General features: G+C 42.2%; 1 protein-coding gene across 5 annotated transcripts in view; it reads left to right on the top strand.

Annotated features, from left to right (window-relative positions):
- rap1gapb (RAP1 GTPase activating protein b) overlaps window positions 1–21,343 on the top strand; it is a 123,065-nt gene that overhangs the window by 7,069 nt on the left and 94,653 nt on the right. For all 5 annotated transcript variants that reach the window (XM_060919442.1, XM_060919440.1, XM_060919441.1 and 2 more), the window contains exon 2: window positions 1,396–1,431. In XM_060919442.1, coding sequence (XP_060775425.1) covers window positions 1,396–1,431 — 36 coding nt within the window. The remainder of the gene's footprint in view (window positions 1–1,395; window positions 1,432–21,343) is intronic.

The raw sequence follows: 21,343 nt of genomic DNA, 5'->3' as shown, positions 1-21,343 counted from the left end.
AAAGGCGGGGTTCACCCTGGACAAGTCGCCAGGTCATCACAGGGCTGACACATAGACACAGACAACCATTCACACTCACATTCACACCTACGGTCAATTTAGAGTCACCAGTTAACCTAACCTGCATGTCTTTGGACTGTGGGGGAAACCGGAGCACCTGGAGGAAACCCACGCGGACACGGGGAGAACATGCAAACTCCACACAGAAAGGCCCTCGCCGGCCACGGGGCTCGAACCCGGACCTTCTTGCTGTGAGGCGACAGCGCTAACCACTACACCACCATGCCGCCCGCCCCCAGTCTTCTATCAAAAATTTTCACTAGATTTTGGACCGTGGCTGATGGGATTTGTCCATTCAACCACAAAAGCATTTGTGAGGTCAGATTGTGATTTTGGGTGAGTAGGCCTGGGGTGCAGTCAGTGCTCCATCCAAATGGGGTTGAGGTTGGGGCTCTGTGCAGGACACTCCAGTTCTTCCACTTCAACCTTGGTAAAGCTTGTCTTCATGGACCTCACTCTGGGCATTGTCATGTTCAGGTTTGGGTCCCTTGGAGCCGATGAAGGGAAACTGCATTAATATAATTACAGACATCAATATAATTCCAGCTTTGTGACAACAGTTTGTAGCTCACATATGTGTGTGATGGTCAGGTGTCCACAAACTTTTGGCCATACACATAGTGTATATAAATTTGTAAAGGCTCACCCTCAGTACATGACCTCACCACCACTATTTTGTAGTAAGGACGCAGAGTGCAGCTGCGGATAGTGTTACTGCTCCACATGGAGTTTCTACTCCGATCGTGAACTCTGATAACTGTTTGGGTGGATTTCCACATGTTCTCTCTGTGTTTCTGGGAGGTGTTTTCTCCCATCTCCCAAAAACATAGCAGAAGGTAAACTGGCTACTCTTAATTGCTCCTTGAGTATGTAAATGCGTGAAAATGTAGCATGTATTTTTGGCTTTATACAGTAAGCAGTAGAATCAAAAGCCTGCTTTATTCTAACTTTGTAACTTAATTCTAAAACCATTTTAAAAAGTCTGGGGAAGGTGAACATCACAACAGAGGACGGTGTTCTTGACCTTGAATGGCTCAGTATTTCATGACTGATTTCAATTAAATATACACAATAAGATGACCTTCAGTGCTTTCTCATCATAACACAAGTTAACTTTGGACGCTTGCCTACATTACAGGATTAACTATTAGGTGCCTGGGGGTAATAAGTCTCTCGCACTAGATTGACTAACCTTTAGCATAAGGAAACATAAGGTTTAAGCAAAAGAATTTTTTTTCTCTGCTTAAAAAATATTGTATTTTTAATGGTTTGTTTTCTGCAAAATAAAGGTATGTTATTTTTGTTAGTAAAGCAATGTATTTGTTGTTTTTGCAGAGTGGACAAAACGTTTTCCAAGGCTAGAGGTCTATGGTAAGACAGCTCCTTATATATTTCAGTACCTTTATACATATATAGCTATATTATATGGACACAAGTGTTTTACTGGGAAATACACTACTCATATTTTTCATACAAGCTACATCCAGGACATCGAGAACCACAACTGTGACATAAATCTCTATTTTTTTCGCGGTGCGATTTCCATCAAATCCTGCACTCTGATTGGCTGGCGAGCGGGTCTGTATCCTACAATACGGACCCCGGTTACGGACCTCTGGCGACTCGCTCGTTCACAACAACAACAAACATAGTAGGATTTTTTTGTCAACATTGATCTTTTTTATAAGATTTTTATCAAAAATGTGCTAGGAGAATAGCATTAATTTTACAGCATGGATAGCGATAACGACAGTGTTCACAGTGAAAGCGAGTTTTACTACCCTGAGGAAGAAGAAATAAAAGAAAACATTTCAGGAGAAAGCTAAAAACCTCTAACTGTTGCTAACGCCGAGCAAAAACATGGCTGAATCCTGAATGACTCCTATTTGTATAAATAGGGGACTACATAGGCGGCAAAATATAGTTTCTTTCCTGCCGTGGAAGTGCACTTGTATACCGAGGAGGAAGCAATTTGCATTACAGCCGTGAATGAGGATTCAAAATGGCGGCTCGGCTCGGTTTTCCCTTTCGGGCGCTCTCGTTTTCTGTTAGAATTTGGTAAAGAAAAAAATAAATATATTATTTACCAGCTTAAGGTCGGTCCGTATGGTGAAATACTGTGACCTCGGCCTTGAATACTGACCTCGGCCCAGAGGGCCTCGCTCAGTACTTTCAAGACCTCGGTCACGGTATTTCACCATACGGACCAACCTTAAGCTGGGAAATACACTACCGTTCAAAAGTTTGGGGTCACTTTGAAATGTCCTTATTTTTGAAAGAAAAGCACTGTTCTTTTCAATGAAGATCACTTTAAACTAATCAGAAATCCACTCTATACATTGCTAATGTGGTAAATGACTATTCTAGCTGCAAATGTCTGGTTTTTGGTGCAATATCTCCATAGGTGTATAGAGGCCCATTTCCAGCAACTCTCACTCCAGTGTTCTAATGGTACAATGTGTTTGCTCATTGCCTCAGAAGGCTAATGGATGATTAGAAAACCCTTGTACAATCATGTTAGCACAGCTGAAAACAGTTGAGCTCTTTAGAGAAGCTATAAAACTGACCTTCCTTTGAGCAGATTGAGTTTCTGGAGCATCACATTTGTGGGGTCGATTAAATGCTCAAAATGGCCAGAAAAATGTCTCGACTATATTTTCTATTCATTTTACAACTTATGGTGGGAAATAAAAGTGTGACTTTTCATGGAAAACACAAAATTGTCTGGGTGACCCCAAACTTTTGAACGGTAGTGTAACATATATCACTCGTGAGGAAATCGATGAATTGTTTTGATAAATTTGGGTGCTTTTTGTATGTGACTGTGTCGATATAATAAAAAGAAAATATCACATGTTGGCTTGAAGGTATGAAGTTTATCTTCCCGTGCTGAAAAACTTGCATTTTTTGTACAAAATACATCGCGGATCTGAGTGACATATATATATATATATATATATATATATATGTTATTTCCCAGCTGGGAGGTCTGTATCGTGAAATACTGTGACTGAGGTCTTGAAAGTACTGAGCGAGGCCCTCTGGGCCGAGGTCAGCATTCAAGGCCGAGGTCACGGTATTTCACCATACGGACCGACCTTAAAAGGATAGTTCGGGATTTTTGACATGAATCTGTATGGCATCCCCATCAACAGTGTCGTGCAAACACACTGACTTACCCCTGACAGCATCCTGTGAGTCCAGTTCTTGTCCAGTTTTGGTCCAGACGAAAGTAGTCCGGCAAGTTTGTTGGGGTCACGAAAGTAAAACGTTTTTCGTCTCAAAACAGTATGTGTTCAAAAGAGTGATATATTTGCATCACAAAACCGTTGCCAAATAAAAAGTCAGACCTCGAAATCGCTTGGCACTATTTTCTCTCCCTTCTTATCACTGCGCGCTGCCGCCAGGTGACAGCCACGGCTGTTTCATTCATTGTTTACTAGTGATGGGAATTTCGGCTCTTTCTCGGGAGCCGGCTCTTTTGGCTCTTCTTACTATAAGGAGCCGGCTCTTTCGGCTCCCAAGATTTTATTTTTGATTTAAAGGAGTACGCCACCCCCAGATGAAATTGAGTCAGTCCCTGCAGTCCCTAGAGTTGGATGAGTGAGCCAAAGCGTTTTGTAGCCGACCCAGCCATTGTCCTGATCTATAAACGCCCAGGTTAGCTTAGCTTAGCGTAGTCGCTGTAATCCGGCGTGTCCAGCTAGCATTGTCGTTGCAAAAGTGAATTAAATAACTCAAGATTTTTTATAATTATTTCTCATGACTTGTACATTCACATCGAGTACACATATCAATGCAAATTAACACGAAGGGATTTACTAGACCAATTTATATCTGGAACTATTTTCAGCCACAGCACAGGCAAAGCACCGCTGCAGGCGCAAAGACACCGCGCAGCGCCTGAAAATGGGTGCGCAGCGCCTGAAAACGGGTTTTCAGGCGCTGCGCGGTGTCTTTGCGCCTTCCTTTTCCTACCTATTCCTTTAATTGCTGCAATTAACTAGTTAATTCTGATTCTATTTCTCCTCTCAGTTATAATCTGTCCTGCTTTTGAAAAGATCCTCTCTGGGGGGACAGATGCTGCCACTATACACATCCTCCGTGCCATCACGTGTGTAAGCCGTGGATAGAGTGCAGCCTTGGTCTCCCACCAGCTTAGCGGGTCTGCGTTTCGCCGTCACCTGGCGGCAGCGCGCAGTGATAAGAAGGGAGAGAAAATAGTGCCAAGCGATGTGATGCAAATATATCACTCTTTTGAACACATACTGTTTTGAGACGAAAAACGTTTTACTTTCGTGACCCCAACAAACTTGCCGGACTACTTTCGTCTGGACCAAAACTGGACAAGAACTGGACTCACAGGATGCTGTCAGGGGTAAGTCAGTGTGTTTGCACGACACTGTTGATGGGGATGCCATACAGATTCATGTCAAAAATCCCGAACTATCCTTTTAAGCTGGTAAATAATATATTTATTTTTTTCTTTACCAAATTCTAACAGAAAACTAGAAAAGCACTCGGAGAGCACAGACCTCCGCCAAGAATCCTTTAAAAAAATCCGGGATCCAGAAAGTGATCCGGATCATCGCCAAAATTTAATGGATTGTTACTTGTGCCCAGTCACACCTCTGGAAAAAATTTCAGAGCAATCCGTTCATTACTTTTTCCATAATGTTGCTAACAGACAAACCAACAAACAAACAAACCAACACTACCGAAAACATAACCTCCTTGGCGGAGGTAATGAGAGCGCCTGAAAGGGAAAACCGAGCCGAGCCGCCATTTTGAATCCTCATTCACAGCTGTAATGCAAATTGCTTCCTCCTCGGTATACAAGTGCACTTCCATGGCAGGAAAAAACTACATTTTGCCGCCTATGTAGTCCCCTATTTATACAAATAGGAGTCATTCAGGATTCAGCCATGTTTTTGCTTGGCATTAGCAAATTACAGGTTTTAGCTTTCTCCTGAAATGTTTTCTTTTATTTCTTCTTCCTCAGGGTAGTAAAACTCACTTTCGCTGTGAACACTCTCGTTATCGCTATCCATGCTGTAAAATTAATGCTATTCTCCTGAGAAATGCTGGCAAAAATGTATAAGATTTTTGATAATCTTATAAATAAATCATAAAAAAGATAAATGTTGACAAAAAAAGCTACTATTTTTGTTGTTGTTGTGAACAAGCAAGTCGCCAGAGGTCCATAACCAGGGTCCGTAACTGGGGTCCGTACCGTAGGATACGTACCCGCTCGCCAGCCAATCAGGGCGCAGGATTTGGACCGTGAAAAAAATAATTTCCGATATTTCACTACGATGACGTCACTCCCAGTGTTTTCCTGCTGACTGGACGCGCGTTGTCAAAATGGCAAACTGGTTCAAAATTAAAATTCTTTTGATTTAAAGGTTCTGGCTACAAAGTTGAATTCTGAGTAAAATGTTCTATGTCTATTGCCGTTGGAGTTTCGAGATGTTTCGCTGCTGCACACACCATGTACCCAATGTGTCACTGTTTTGCTAAGATAAAATGCGTCACGCATTTTACGATTCTGAAGATTGCCGAAGCAAGTTAGCAACAATATCCCGTGACCTCCACGGGGCGTGTCTGACCTACTTTTAGCCAAAATAAGTTGGCATGGGCAAGCATGCTGGACTCGGCTCTCCCGCCAGCTAAAAGCCAGTGGAAAAGAAAAGGAAAGCTGCCTTGTGAGTGCAGCTGCAAGATCGAGTAAGGTTAAATGGCGTGTTGTTTTTTCTGGACAGATAACGAAATCATTCTAGCTTGTGCTTAGCTACCTTAGCCTTAGAATGTATGGGCTCGACTCAACAGTAGCGAGTATGGAGTTATACACCTAATGTTTCCATCTTGCAGAGAAGCAAACGATAACACAGAAGCAGTAACAGAGAAAAGAAATATTCGTCTTTTGTTTCACGCATCTGCTCACGAATGTCAACCACAAATTACATCCCTGCGACTCAAAACTCTCCGACGTCGATGCGGAGTCATGATGTTTTCCACGCAGTTCCATAATTATGCTCATTAATTAAAGCTCCTTGCGTTCGGCTCTTTCCATAGGGTCATACTGTTTACCTCAAGAGGTAGGAGAACGGTCCCAAAACGGAGAAAAGCGACGCTCAGCACATCAAAACGATCACATCTCGTCTACATGATCTTGTTCTTGCGAGACAGAAGAAAATGCCATGCACAATAAAAACATTTTGAAAATTTCAGATGACCCTGCAGTCAGCACCTTTTAACTTGCTTATTTTTATGACTTTTTTTTGTGGATGTGCTCATATAATATAGAGGATATTACACAGTGGAGCAAAGATATGGAGTTTATCTTCGAGTGGTGAATATATTCACGAGTGAGCAAAGTGAACGAGTGAAAATACAAGAAGATTAACTTCATATCTTCAAACCAACATGTGATTTTAAAAAATAAATAAATAAATAATTTGTTATATAGACACGTTCACAAACAAAAATTACCCAAATTAATCAAAACAATTCATAAATTTCCTCACGAGTGACATATAGAGATTTGTGTCACAGTTTTAGTTCTCCATGTCCCGGATGTATCGCGTAGGAAAAATATGAGAGGGGTATTTCCCATTAAATCCCAGTAAAACACTTGTGTGTGTGTGTGTGTGTGTGTGTGTGTGTGTGTGTGTGTGTGTTCATTTATATATATAAAATCATTTGGCCAGTAATAATAGCAATAATAATGTCACAAGGTTTGATAAATGCATTAACATTTTTTGAAACAATCCTCATAAAGTGTGAATAACGTACATTTATTATCAGAGATGAACAAAGTACCCAACTTCATTACTTAAGTCAAAGTACAGATCCCGCTGGTCAAATGTTACTCCAATACAAGTGAAAGTTGTCCAGTCAAATTTTTACTTAAGTTAAAGCACTGAAGTACTTGCTTTTAAAAATATTTAAGTATTAAAAGTGCATTTTCTGTCAACGCATCGTTGTATTATTGCCACAACGCTTACAAAACCTAACGCCGTTACCAAAGACAGAAACGCGAATTCACAAAATGAACGTATGCTGTGCCATCATGGTGGTTTAACGTTAAGCTAGCTAGTCAGTGAAGCTCCACCTGACATGCTAGCAAATTCTTTTCAAACTCAAAGTCATATTGGGTAGCTAACGCTATTGAAAAGAAAGATTTCTACATTCTGTTTATTTGGCAAGATTATGCTAAAACACATTTCTGAAAGCACTTCAGATAAGTTAACGTTATTCATGTTAGTGTAACTCTGTTTTTACATGCTAACTAACAGTGTCCAGGTTAACTAGCTACGTGTTAGCGTTAGCTATGGACAAGGCGATGGCAACTTGACGGGCAAATCCATAGAAAGTCATTTGACTAACCAGACTGCACAGGTATTGCAACGTTATCGCTAGCTCTAAAAGCACAGACAACTTCATTACAAGCTTTCTCTTGGAATAAAACTTCTATATGCCTCAATATGCTTCCGCAGGTTGGACGGCGAGTTTTTGTAGGCCGTGATGTGGTTCGTTTTCGCCAAACAAAGCAAACATTTAAAACGAAACGAATCTTTAATCCTTTCAGAAAACTGAAACATGGGTTCGAAGTAAAGCCCTGGCTGCGTGCATTCCCCAGAAGAACCGCCTCCTTCCATTCTGCCATCAACTGATCGTGTTCAATAACACTGCTGAGAAATCATTGAACTTGATTTTATCCAGTCTATGGACGTAACCCTAGTGATTACTGATAGACTGTCTCAGTGTCACCTGCGAAAAACCATCACATTTTAGAAAAGAAAAGAAAAAATCATCCACTTTCAAAGCCGTTTCATAGTAACGAGTGACGAGGACCTTGACAGAAATGCAGTGGTGTGAAAAGTACGATATTTGCCTTTGAGATCTAGTGAAGTTAAAGTCAAATTCTGTTTATTTGGCAAGATTATGCTAAAACACATTTCTGAAAGGACTTCAGATAAGTTAACGTTATTCATGTTAGCGTACCTCTGTTTTTACATGCTAACTAACAGTGTCCAGGTTAACTAGCTACGTGTTAGCGTTAGCCATGGACAAGGTGATGGCAACTTGACGGGCAAATCCATAGAAAGTCATTTGACTAACCAGACTGCATAGCTATTGCAACGTTATCGCTAGCCCTAAAAGCACAGACACCTTCATTGCAAGCTTTCTCTTGGAATAAAACGTCTATATGCCTCAATATGCCTCTGGGATGCCCGAGGCATTGTCTAGATTTGAATTTCCTATGTTTTATCTATTTTGATGAGAGGATGAAGGTGTAATATGGTTGTGCTACTCAGAAGGCCACAGGCAGTTTATTTTAAACGATATCTTTAATTTGAGAATGTCCACGTTACCGGCATATGGAAAAGTGAATACTTCCAGAATAACATTAAACAGAAGCACTTCCTTTGACTATGTTTAGGGGTGATATAGCGAAATTTCATTGCCTATGTCGGTGAAAGTAATTCTCTGGATTTAATAAAGCATGTTAGATGAACGAAGTGCCTCTATTAAGTGGAATTATGGTAGGATTTACATTTCTGTGTGCATCACCTCAGATAAGACTGGTAGCACATGTGTGAGCAAGTATCTCAGAGACAACAACTCATCCCCCCCCCCCCCCCCCCCCCGTTTCTCTCTCTCACACACACACACACACACACACATTCAGACACACACACACACACACACACACACATTCAGACACAAAGAGTTGTTCGACTGTGTGCTGAGATTAACATCAGTTTGAAGCATAATGACAGTCTCTCAGCTTTGAAGGCTGCCTGCGTTTTCCTTTGGGTGAACAAATATCCCAGACTCATTAAAATGCTCACTCACTACAGTTTGTCTTTTTGGCGCGCGGGGTGGGGGAGGGGGTGTAGAGGACTGTGCAGTTTATACACTACACCAGGGGTTTTCAAAGTGTGGGAGAGTCAGCCCCCCCCTCAGAGAGCAAATAAACAACAGCGCCCCCCCCTTACAATTTTTGTTGTTGCTATACTTAATGTTCCATTCGTATTTAAAAAAAATGGTTGTTGTACACATTTTTATTTTTTTCTCATCTCATTATCTGTAGCCGCTTTATCCTGTTCTACAGGGTCGCAGGCAAGCTGGAGCCTATCCCAGCTGACTACGGGCGAAAGGCGGGGTACACCCTGGACAAGTCGCCAGGTCATCACAGGGCTGACACATAGACACAGACAACCATTCACACTCACATTCACACCTACGGTCAATTTAGAGTCACCAGTTAGCCTAACCTGCATGTCTTTGGACTGTGGGGGAAACCGGAGCACCCGGAGGAAACCCACGCGGACACGGGGAGAACATGCAAACTCCGCACAGAAAGGCCCTCGCCGGCCACGGGGCTCGAACCCGGACCTTCTTGCTGTGAGGCGACAGCGCTAACCACTACACCACCGTGCTGCCCTTTATTTTTTTCTTTTACACATTTTAAACATCTGTGCTTTTCTTTTTAAAACATCTTGTTTTACACATATTAAACATCTCATAGCATCGTTAGCGAGCACCTCTTGGCAGACAACACACTGTGGCAGTGGAGCATCTTCAGATCCAGTCCATGAAAATCCAAACTTTAAATAATCGTGGTCATACTTCCTTCTTTTTTCAGTCCCCCCAGGATTCCGTGGGCCTTTTTGTGATTGTTGCGGGCTAAAATGTCTGATGTTGCGGGGGGTTTCCAAAAAAATTGCGATGAAAGTTGCGGTGTTTTTTAGGTTTTTGTTGTGATTGCATTGCGAGAGGAAGTGAAAGTTGCGAGAAATTGTTGCGATTTTCTCTTTTTGTGATTAAAATTGAGTGATATGTTAAATATTAAGTTATTACTGAAAAACTATTGATTAAAAAAACAAAGACACTGAGAAATGGTCCTATAAACAACTTTACCAATATAAAAGATTACCAGGACTGCAAAAATGCAGAAAAATAGGCTTTACTTATCCAAATGCACCTGTTGGTTCAAAAGTTAAAGTGCAGAGAACCTCACAGCACAACATGAAGTTACCTTCAAATATAATATAAATGCCTCAGCTTTCATGTAAGAAAAAAACTATTAATACTAGTACTGTGTGCAGGCAGTCTCTCCTGAAGACTAAATTAAACAATAATTATAAACTAATAAAGGGCGGCACGGTGGTGTAGTGGTTAGCGCTGTCGCCTCACAGCAAGAAGGTCCTGGGTTCGAGCCCCGGGGCTGGCGAGGGCCTTTCTGTGCAGAGTTTGCATGTTGTGTCCGCGTGGGTTTCCTCCGGGTGCTCCGGTTTCCCCCACAGTCCAAAGACATGCAGGTTAGGTTAACTGGTGACTCTAAATTGACCGTAGGTGTGAGTGTGAATGGTTGTCTATGTGTCAGCCCTGTGATGACCTGGCGACTTGTCCAGGGTGTACCCTGCCTTTCGCCCGTAGTCAGCTGGGATAGGCTCCAGCTTGCCTGCAACCCTGTAGAACAGGATAAAGCGGCTACAGATAATGAGATGAGATAAACTAATAAAATAAATGGCTCAGGCTTCATAGAAGAAAAAAAAAACAATTTGAACAGAATCTCACAGTATGATGCTGAAGCTGCCTAAACAATGGAAAATAAAATACCATTTTGGCAAAAATGTTGGCATCCATTAATTTCTTGTATTAAGTAAAAAAATAATGTAAAGTGCACACAGTCCTTCACTGTAAACATAACACACTTTCAGTAACAGAATTTAAGCCTATATAAACACTGACTCGCACATGCAGTGTTGCCAGATACTGCTGACGTTTTCTAGTTCAAAACCCGCCAAAATGCACTTGAAACCGCCCAATCTGGCAACACTGCGCACATGCTGCTTCTCTTGAACGTATACACGGAAGTAAGGCGGAAGGTAGTTTGTCGACGTCACCTCAAGACGACGCCGACGATTGGTCAAATTTGCGGGAAGGTTGCGGTGATTGGATATAATTGCAACACTGCCCTGAATTCGCGGGGATTGGTTGAATTTGCGTTGAAGTTGCAAATCGCAACATCGCGAAATCCTGGAGGCTCTGTTTTTTTGCTTGGCCCAGACTCTGTCTCCTCACTCACTGTAGCTTTAGGTACTAAAAATCGATCCATTTTGTCTCTGGTAAAGGCTAGCTGAAGTTCGCTAAATTTCCGCAATAGTAACTTATTCTGGTTTATTTTTCCTCACGTTGCGCCCCCCCTGAAGAACTCTGGCGCCCCACACTTTGAAAAGCCCCGCACTACACTATACACACTCTCTTACTACTATAAGCTATTTAACAATGATTTGCTGAAGGCGAAGTGAATATCATTCGTGATATTCACTCAGCCTGAGGCAGATACATGTTTTAGTATAAATACAGAGGTGATTATTTAAAAAAAATCATACTTTAAAAAAAAATTAAATATTTCAAAAGTGGCATGCAAATGTAATAGCGGTGTGGCGCAGACTCATCTATGCTGAGTCACATAAAATACTTTGTTTTGCAATCGATAAAATAAATTAATCACAATTCCACGTTACCTTTGAATAGTTTTAGACCAAACTTCGTAGCATCTTTAGCACTTTTAGGAACAGCATTTTCTTTCATAATGTGTCATTCTTCATTTACGGTGACAAAATGACGTGGGCAGTACAGTGGTGTAGTGGTTAGCATGGTCGCCTCATGGCAAGAAGGTTCCGGGTTCGAACCCAGTGGCCGGCGAGGGCCTTTCTGTGTGGAGTTTGCATGTTCTCCTCGTGTCTGCGTGGGTTTCCTCACAGTCCAAAGACATGCAGGTTAGGTTAATATGGGCTGAGGTGCCCTTGAGTGAGGCATCTAACTCCCAACTGCTCCCCGGGCGCTGTTAGCATGGCTGCCCACTGCTCTGGGTATGTGTATGTGTTCACTGCTTCAGATGGGTTAAATGCAGAGAGGAAATTTCACAAGTATGTAATGAATAAAGTTGTGTTTTCTTTCAAAGTGATCGGCCGCCATTTTGCCAAGTCGCTAGAGGTGATTATCGAGAATTAGACCGAATTTCACTGTTATAAACTACTGTATGCATTCACAGACTGCGTTATTAGGAACACCTGCTTATGATGTGATTGTGAAGCAATCATATTGTTCTTCTTAAGTTTTTATTATTATTATTATTATCTTGATTTTTCTGACCGTTTCTTCACCCATGGCTTTTGAGATATTGACTGCAAACTAATTTTAACTAATCTGCCTTTTGCCTGGGTAGTGTGCTTGTATACAGCTCACTGATTAGTTCACACTTTTCTAAATTGCTATTTTTAATCGCTAATTTTCCTGTAGAGAACGGTTTCGGAGAATTTTACGTCCCCCTAGTGGCAAATAACCCCCCTTGGATATTTTTGGAAGCATTTGTTTTACAACCCCGATTCCAAAAAAGTTGGGACAAAGTCTCATCTCATTATCTCTAGCCGCTTTATCCTTCTACAGGGTCGCAGGCAAGCTGGAGCCTATCCCAGCTGACTACGGGTGAAAGGCGGGGTACACCCTGGACAAGTCGCCAGGTCATCACAGGGCTGACACATAGACACAGACAACCATTCACACTCACGGTCAATTTAGAGTCACCAGTTAACCTAACCTGCATGTCTTTGGACTGTGGGGGAAACCGGAGCACCCGGAGGAAACCCACGCGGACACGGGGAGAACATGCAAACTCCACACAGAAAGGCCCTCGCCGGCCACGGGGCTCGAACCCAGGACCTTCTTGCTGTGAGGCGACAGTGCTAACCACTACACCACCGTGCCGAAGTTGGGACAAAGTACAAATTGTAAATAAAAACGGAATGCAATAATTTACAAATCTCAGAAACTGATATTGTATTCACAATAGAACATAGACAACATATCAAATGTCAAAAGTGAGACATTTTGAAATTTCATGCCAAATATTGGCTCATTTGAAATTTCATGACAGCAACACATCTCAAAAAAGTTGGGACAGGGGCAATAAGAGGCTGGAAAAGTTAAAGGTACAAAAAAGGAACAGCTGGAGGACCAAATTGCAACTCATTAGGTCAATTGGCAATAGGTCATTAACATGACTGGGTATAAAAAGAGCATCTTGGAGTGGCAACGGCTCTCAGAAGTAAAGATGGGAAGAGGATCACCAATCCCCCTAATTCTGCGCCGACAAATAGTGGAGCAAGTTTGACAGTGTAAAATTGCAAAGAGTTTGAACATATCATCATCTACAGTGCATAATATCATCAAAAGATTCAGAGAATCTGGAAGAATCTCTGTGCGTAAGGGTCAAGGCCGGAAAACCATACTGGGTGCCCGTGATCTTCGGGCCCTTAGACGGCACTGCATCACATACAGGCATGCTTCTGTATTGGAAATCATTTTTCTCTTTAAATGATACATTTTCTCAGTTTAAACATTTGATATGTCATCTATGTTCTATTCTGAATAAAATATGGAATTTTGAAACTTCCACATCATTGCATTCCGCTTTTATTTACAATTTGTACTTTGTCCCAACTTTTTTGGAATCGGGGTTGTATTCCAAGATGGCTGTCGCTGTGGCGAAACTTTTCAGTTCAAACATGGTGGAAATTTATCCATGTTGTAAGTTATGAGCTCCCCTTTGGATTCATTAAAGCCTATTTTGGGAGGATTTTTATTTTGTTTGTAGTGATTCAAGCTGATAATTTACCTCAGGAAAGCAAAATAACTCACCCGGTAGCCTTGTAGCATCAAGCTGCTTGGTTAACAAGCTCTGCTTAGCAAACACATTTGTGGCAGATCACAGAATCCAGGGACGCATGTCGGCCCGGGGGCATTTTGAGTTATTGACAGATTTAGAAAGTACAGTTTCTAAGCTTTCCAATGATGCCTTCCATGTGGAGATCTGACAATATTTGAAGAATGTGTGGCCTTTTGAAAGTGTATACTAGGGTTGGGCGGTATCCAAATTTTGATACCTTTAAACTGTCTCTGTGTTTTCCTGGGGTATACGGTATTACCGAGAAAAAAATATTTTGTTTCGGCCTACTGTGTAACGTGCGCCTATACCGGCGGACCTTGTCCAGACCTGCGCCTATGCCTCAAATGTACTATTTAAAAGCAGCATAGCGAATTGTGTGCATTGTGGTATGGATTAAGCAGCAAAGCGAATTTTGTGCATTGATGAATGGATTAAGAGATATTTCAAAGCATCACGCAACTCTTCCTTCATCTTGAAAATAGCATTCAACTGTCGTTTACACATGTCTGCGTTGAAACGCCATTTGCAGCACTATTTCACCTACTCCATCAAAAAAAAGTACACGATGAGCAGGATCATACCCTTTCAAGCATGGGAAATAAAAAAAGAAAAGAAAAAGAATCCAAGTCCGTTTAGACTGCGCGATAAACCATATTCTTCAGCGCAAATGAGGCGAACCTAATTCAAATGCGTGATAGCTGCACAAGGCAAAATCATATGGGCCCACGTCATGCCATGGCGGGGAAATTAATAATCAAATGGCCTTACCTTGCTTAAAACGTTGTCTTGATCACATAACTCCTTACAATTATTCCACTTAAATCCATACGGTTTAACACACCCAACAAAGATAGCAAGCGCATTGCTAATTCCCACCAGAAACCGAACAGTTTACGCTACGATGTTTTCTTCCGTTTCTTCAGTAGATGACATTTCAAACGTTTATTACCCACATCCCAAATGTCATACGTTATATTATTTTACCTTGTTGTTACTCATGTAACCTACTCAAAACACAACTCATTGGAGAGATCTCGTGGAAGTGGAGTACCCCAGGCTATGGTGTGCCTTAGGGGACATATTAGATTTTTTCGATTTTTCTTCTTACATACTTTCCACACAGCTTCATCTGTGTTTGCTGGCTCTCCCTTTTCATTTGGTTTGAAACCAAAATACTGCCACACTGCCGATGTTGTATTTTTTTTTTGCCACTAACTCGTTATCTTGACTTGCCATCTTTCAACCGCGGTCTCAGTCTCTTGCGAAGCTTTCTGTCAGACTCCAAATGTCACGCAGGGTTGCCATGGTAACGACATAAACAACCCTGCACGCGATGAGAACTTCTTTAGGAAATTGATAGAATTAGTGAAAATACGATCACACAGTTATTCGGGATGATCTTCAATTTATTATTTTATATTATGACCTCATGTACTCCATATTTATTTAGATATTATATATTTTTTTAAAATGACAGTAATGAGACCGATACCGTTGGTACTTTTGGATACCTCGGGATACCTTCTTACCGTAATACCGCCCAACCCTAGTGTATACTTCTTAAAACAGAAAAGGGAGAAAATCGCCCTCAAAGTTTTCCATCTCAGCTACTCCGGGTGCAGGGCGGGCACATAATGGTGCTCATTTGCATGACATTAAGGAAAGCTCTACCCCCTACGAGCTAGCACAATGCTACTTTCATGTAAACAAAGATCACCACGTCAATTTTCCTTCCAAGCAAAGTATGCCCAAAACAATTATGAAGTACAAAAATAAGTCCTAAAGTATACTTTAACGTTTTGTGGTTGAAAAATTACTCACACCGTAAGAAAGAAAGATAGCACGATGATGACACAACTAACACAACACTAGTTTCACGTAAAGCCTCGGTCGCAACCGGCCGTACCGTGCTCCTACGGCCGGTCTACATGCAAAAAACGCAAGAAACACACGGAGAGCGCGCATGAAACGCACGAGAGCGCGCGTGTGAAAAGCACGAGAGCGCGCGTGTGATGTGCTGATTTTCGAGCCGCAGACCGGCCGCAGAGGTTCTTTGTCATGTCAAACAAACTCTACGGGTGCTTACGTTTTTTTCAGGTTGCAAGACAAACTTACGGCCAACGCGCGTCTTTCTCCGTGAACAAAAAAAAAAAACGCAGCGATTTGGGAAACGCCAAAAATCACACAGCCAAAAAATCGTACGTCCAGTTGTGACCTAGGCTTAACCAAACCACAACACTCTCCGTTACATGCAAAAATAACCACACAGTCTTAGATTAATAAACTTACCCCATCAGAAAGAGAAACGGCGCCTTGCACACACCAATGCCTCCGATGGAATGTAATCCTAGAACGGTCCGCGTATCATCCGATCATTCAAGTATTCCATTCAATCTGGAAAACGAGGTTGCGTTTTTTTTGCTAGAAATGATTATCTCCGATGTAAATACCATGTGTCTGTTTGCTTCGCAGTCAGCTCCTCTGCGCTCTGTTTAGTAACTCATTCCATAGTGAAATCACACGCCTGTATGCAGTTAAGTAGCCATGCGCTCAGCCCGTATCATACAGCTGATTCGCGGAAAAAAAAAAAGACTTAAATCATCATGTGAATGGCCCATATGGTAATTTACCCACACCCCCCAGCAGGCTACAGTCCTGACAAAAATGAGACAATTTGCAACAAAAAATGTATGCTTTTCCAACAAAACAATCTATTATCTGAAATACTGATTGCATTCTTCAAGATCTCAACTTGCACATGATGGAAAAAAACAAAAATCACAAATTTCGAAAAAAATGCTTCTTTTGCGATTATCTCGGATGCGTTTCGGCCGACATGTGTCCCTGGATTCGGTGAGGGGTCACATTTTTGTTTTGCCGAAAAAAAGCCATTTTTTTTCTATTCGCAAACAAAGCCAAATGTTCCAGAACATTTTCAAACAGCTATTCATTTGCTTCTGTATAAGTATATAATAGAGGAATAAATGATGGACGACAGTCAGATCTACAAGAACTCGGAGCACAAGACCAAGCCCAGAGAGGATGACCGAATGGAATATCCTATGCAAAGTATTCCTTCGCATAAAACTAACTGTAGTTATTAAATGTCTGCTTAGTCTTGCCTTTAGAGCACAACACACTAAATTTAATGAATCACAAACGTTTGCTGCTGTCATTTGGTTTTTAATAAGCAAACGATCATATAAATGTAAAGATTAGTACAAAGGGTTAGAAAAATCCACCTTTTGGTGAAGTCGCTTCATCTCACACTGAAAAAATGAGCAAAATCCAACCTTTAATTGAAATAAATTTATTCAGAGAAAAACAAATCCTTCATCAAAAAACAATTATTTTCAACAAAGACACACGTGCCACTATTATTGTTCATTATTATTGTGCAGCAATATAGAATTTAAATGGGAAACATGCTTCAGTTACATTGTGTTCACTATAATTTCCAGGGGTGCCAATAATTGTGAATGGCACTGTATATCATATGCACGTTTTTACTAATTCGTTCCCTCATTTTATTTAAATCGTGGATGCATTTTACTAATTCTTTTCCTTGTTTTAAATGTGGCCACAATTTATCAGCATTACATTTCTCCAGCGGAATAGATTTTGTGCATGTGTGAAAAGGTTTTGTTCATTAATTATTTAACTGAAGAAAGGAACTGATTTCCTTCGGGAAGAAAAACTCTATTATGTACATTAAAGTCACCGGACGTTTGGAGGGATGTTTTCTACTCATGGTTCAATACTTTTCCATGCAAGTTCATTGAAGTGTTGCCATAAGGACCTTTGTCTGAAGGTATCATATGTAACGCTTTGGCTTATTAGCTGGATGAAAGCAATTTTGTCCTCATACCTATATAAAATATACAGTGGTGCTTGAAAGTTTGTGAACCCTTTAGAATTTTCTATATTTCTGCATAAATATGACCTAAAACATCATCAGATTTTCACACAAGTCCTAAAAGTAGATAAAGAGAACCCAGTTAAACAAATGAGACAAAAATACTATACTTGGTCATTTATTTATTGAGGAAAATGATCCAATATTACATATCTGTGAGTGGCAAAAGTATGTGAACCTTTGCTTTCAGTATCTGGTGTAACCCCCTTGTGCAGCAATAACTGCAACTAAACGTTTCCGGTAACTGTTGATCAGTCCTGCACACCGGCTTGGAGGAATTTTAGCTCATTCCTCCATACAGAACAGCTTCAGCTCTGGGATGTTGGTGGGTTTCCTCACATGAACTGCTCGCTTCAGGTCCTTCCACAACACTTTGATTGGATTAAGGTCAGGACTTTGACTTGGCCATTCCAAAACATTAACTTTATTCTTCTTTAACCATTCTTTGGTAGAACGACTTGTGTGCTTAGGGTCGTTGTCTTGCTGCATGACCCACCTTCTCTTGAGATTTAGTTCATGGACAGATGTCCTGATATTTTCCTTTAGAATTTGCTGGTGTAATTCAGAATTCATTGTTCCATCAGAAGAAGAAGAAACCTTTATTCATCACATGCACACTTCAAGCACAGTGAAATTCATCCCCTGCATTTAACCCATCTGAAGCAGTGAACACATGCACATACACTCAGAGCAGTGGGCGGCCACACCAGAGCACCCAGGGAGCAGTCAGGGGTTCGGTACCTTGCTCAAGGGCACCTCAGCCCAAGGCCGCCCCATGTCAACCTAACTGCATGTCTTTGGACTGTGGGGGAAACCGGAGCACCCGGAGGAAACCCACGCAGACACGGGGAAAACATGCAAACTCCACTCAGAAAGGCCCTCGCCGGCTGGGTTCGAACCTGGAACCTTCTTGCTGTGAGGCGACCGTGCTAACCACTACACCACCAAGCCATCCTGGCCCAGATGCAGCAAAACAGGCCCAAACCATGATACTACCACCACCATGTTTCACAGATGGGATAAGGTTCTTATGCTGGAATGCAGTGTTTTCCTTTCTCCAAATATGACGCTTCTCATTTAAACCCAAAAGTTCTATTTTGGTTTCATCCGTCCACAGAACATTTTTCCAATAGCCTTCTGGCTTGTCCACGTAATATTTATGATGATGGCGGCACGGGTGGCACGGTGGTGTAGTGGTTAGCGCTGTCGCTTCACAGCAAGAAGGTCCTGGGTTTGACCCCTGTGGCCGGCGAGGGCCTTTCTGTATGGAGTTTGCATGTTCTCCCCGTGTCCGCATGGGTTTCCTCCGGGTGCTCCGGTTTCCCCCACAGTCCAAAGACATGCAGGTTAGGTTAACTGGTGACTCTAAATTGAGCGTAGGTGTGAATGTGAGTGTGAATGGTTGTCTGTGTCTATGTGTCAGCCCTGTGATGACCTGGCGACTTGTCCAGGGTGTACCCCACCTTTCGCCCGTAGTCAGCTGGGATAGGCTCCAGCTTGCCTGCGACCCTGTAGAAGGATAAAGCGGCTAGAGATAATGAGATGAGATGAGATGAGATGGCGGCACGGTGGTGTAGTGGTTAGCACGGTCGCCTCACAGCAAGAAGGTTCCGGATTTGAACCCAGCGGCGGGCAAGGGCCTTTCCGTGTGGAGTTTGCATGTTCTCCCCGTGTCTGCGTGGGTTTCCTCCGGGTGCTCCGGTTTCCCCCACAATCCAAAGACATGCAGTTAGGTTGACGTGGGGTGGCCTTGGGCTGAGGTGCCCTTGAGCAAGGTACCAAACCTCTGACTGCTCCCTGGGCGCTCTGGTGTGGCAGCCCACTGTTCTAGGTGTGTATGCATGTGTTCACTGCTTCAGATGGGTTAAATGCAGAGGATGAATTTCACTGTGCTTGAAGTGTGCATGTGACAAATAAAGGTTTCTTCTTCTTAGCAAACTGCAGACGAACAGCAATGTTCTTTTTGGAGAGCAGTGGCTTTCTCCTTGCAACCCTGCCATGCACACCATTGTTGTTCAGTGTTCTCCTGATGGTGGACTCATGAACATTAACATTAGCCAATGTGAGAGAGGCCTTCAGTTGCTTAGAAGTTACCCTGGGGTCCTTTGCGACCTCGCCTTGCTCTTGGAGTGATCTTTGTTGGTCGACCACTCCTGGGGAGGGTAACAATGGTCTTGAATTTCCTCCATTTGTACACAATCTGTCTGACTGTGGATTGGTGGAGTCCAAACTCTTTAGAGATGGTTTTGTAACCTTTTCCAGCCTGATGAGCATCAACAACGCTTTTTCTGAGGTCCTCAGAAATCTCCTTTGTTCGTGCCATGATACACTTCCACAAACATGTGTTGTGAAGATCAGACTTTGATAGATCCCTGTTCTTTAAATAAAACAGGGTGCCCACTCACACCTGATTGTCATCCCATTGATTGAAAACACCTGACTCTAATTTCACCTTCAAATTAACTGCTAATCCTAGAGGTTCACATACTTTTGCCACTCACAGATATGTAATATTGGATCATTTTCCTCAATAAATAAATGACCAAGTATAATATTTTTGTCTCATTTGTTTAACTGGGTTCTCTTTATCTACTTTTAGGACTTGTGTGAAAATCTGATGATGTTTTAGGTCATATTTATGCAGAAATATAGAAAATTCTAAAGGGTTCACAAACTTTCAAGCGCCAGTGTATACACTGATTAACCAATATCAGTTGTGCTTTGGATCTAAAGAGGGTTCACATTTGTTTGATATCTGTGCACCTCTGTCCCTGCAGAATAGGAACAGAAAGACTCACTGATTGTCATCGGTGCCCCAATTTAAAAGTTCATGATGCGATTACCCTGATTAAAAAGTATAAACTGGATACAATTAGGGATGAAATTGGGATGCACCATTTCTGACATCTTTGCACTGTTAAAATTCAATTTATTCATATAATTATTAGTAGAGGCCCTGTACTGTTCTTTGTGAACTATAGACATTTAGCAGGGGCGGCACGGTGGTGTAGTGGTTAGCGCTGTCGCCTCACAGCAAGAAGGTCCGGGTTCGAGCCCCGTGGCCGGCGAGGGCCTTTCTGTGCGGAGTTTGCATGTTCTCCCCGTGTCCGCGTGGGTTTCCTCCGGGTGCTCCGGTTTCCCCCACAGTCCAAAGACATGCAGGTTAGGTTAACTGGTGACTCTAAATTGAGCGTAGATGTGAGTGTGAATGGTTGTCTGTGTCTATGTGTCAGCCCTGTGATGACCTGGCGACTTGTCCAGGGTGTACCCCGCCTTTCGCCCGTAGTCAGCTGGGATAGGCTCCAGCTTGCCTGCGACCCTGTAGAAGGATAAAGCAGCTAGAGATAATGAGATGAGATGAGATGAGACATTTAGCAGTATATCGTGCGATGATAAATCGTGGTACAATTTTGTGATGATTCGAATCGTGGAAATAAAAAAATGAATTGTGATTATCATTAGGCTGCCTGGTCTTAGTTTCCATCCATCCATTATCTGTAGCCGCTTACCCTGTGCAGGGTCGCAGGCAAGCTGGAGCCTATCCCAGCTGACTACGGGCGAAAGGCGGGGTACACCCTGGACAAGTCGCCAGGTCATCACAGGGCTGACACATAGACACA

Source organism: Neoarius graeffei, chromosome 4, assembly GCF_027579695.1.
Source record: "Neoarius graeffei isolate fNeoGra1 chromosome 4, fNeoGra1.pri, whole genome shotgun sequence".
NCBI classification, from domain to species: Eukaryota; Metazoa; Chordata; class Actinopteri; order Siluriformes; family Ariidae; genus Neoarius; species Neoarius graeffei.
This window is presented reverse-complemented; position numbering and strand designations above follow the sequence as displayed.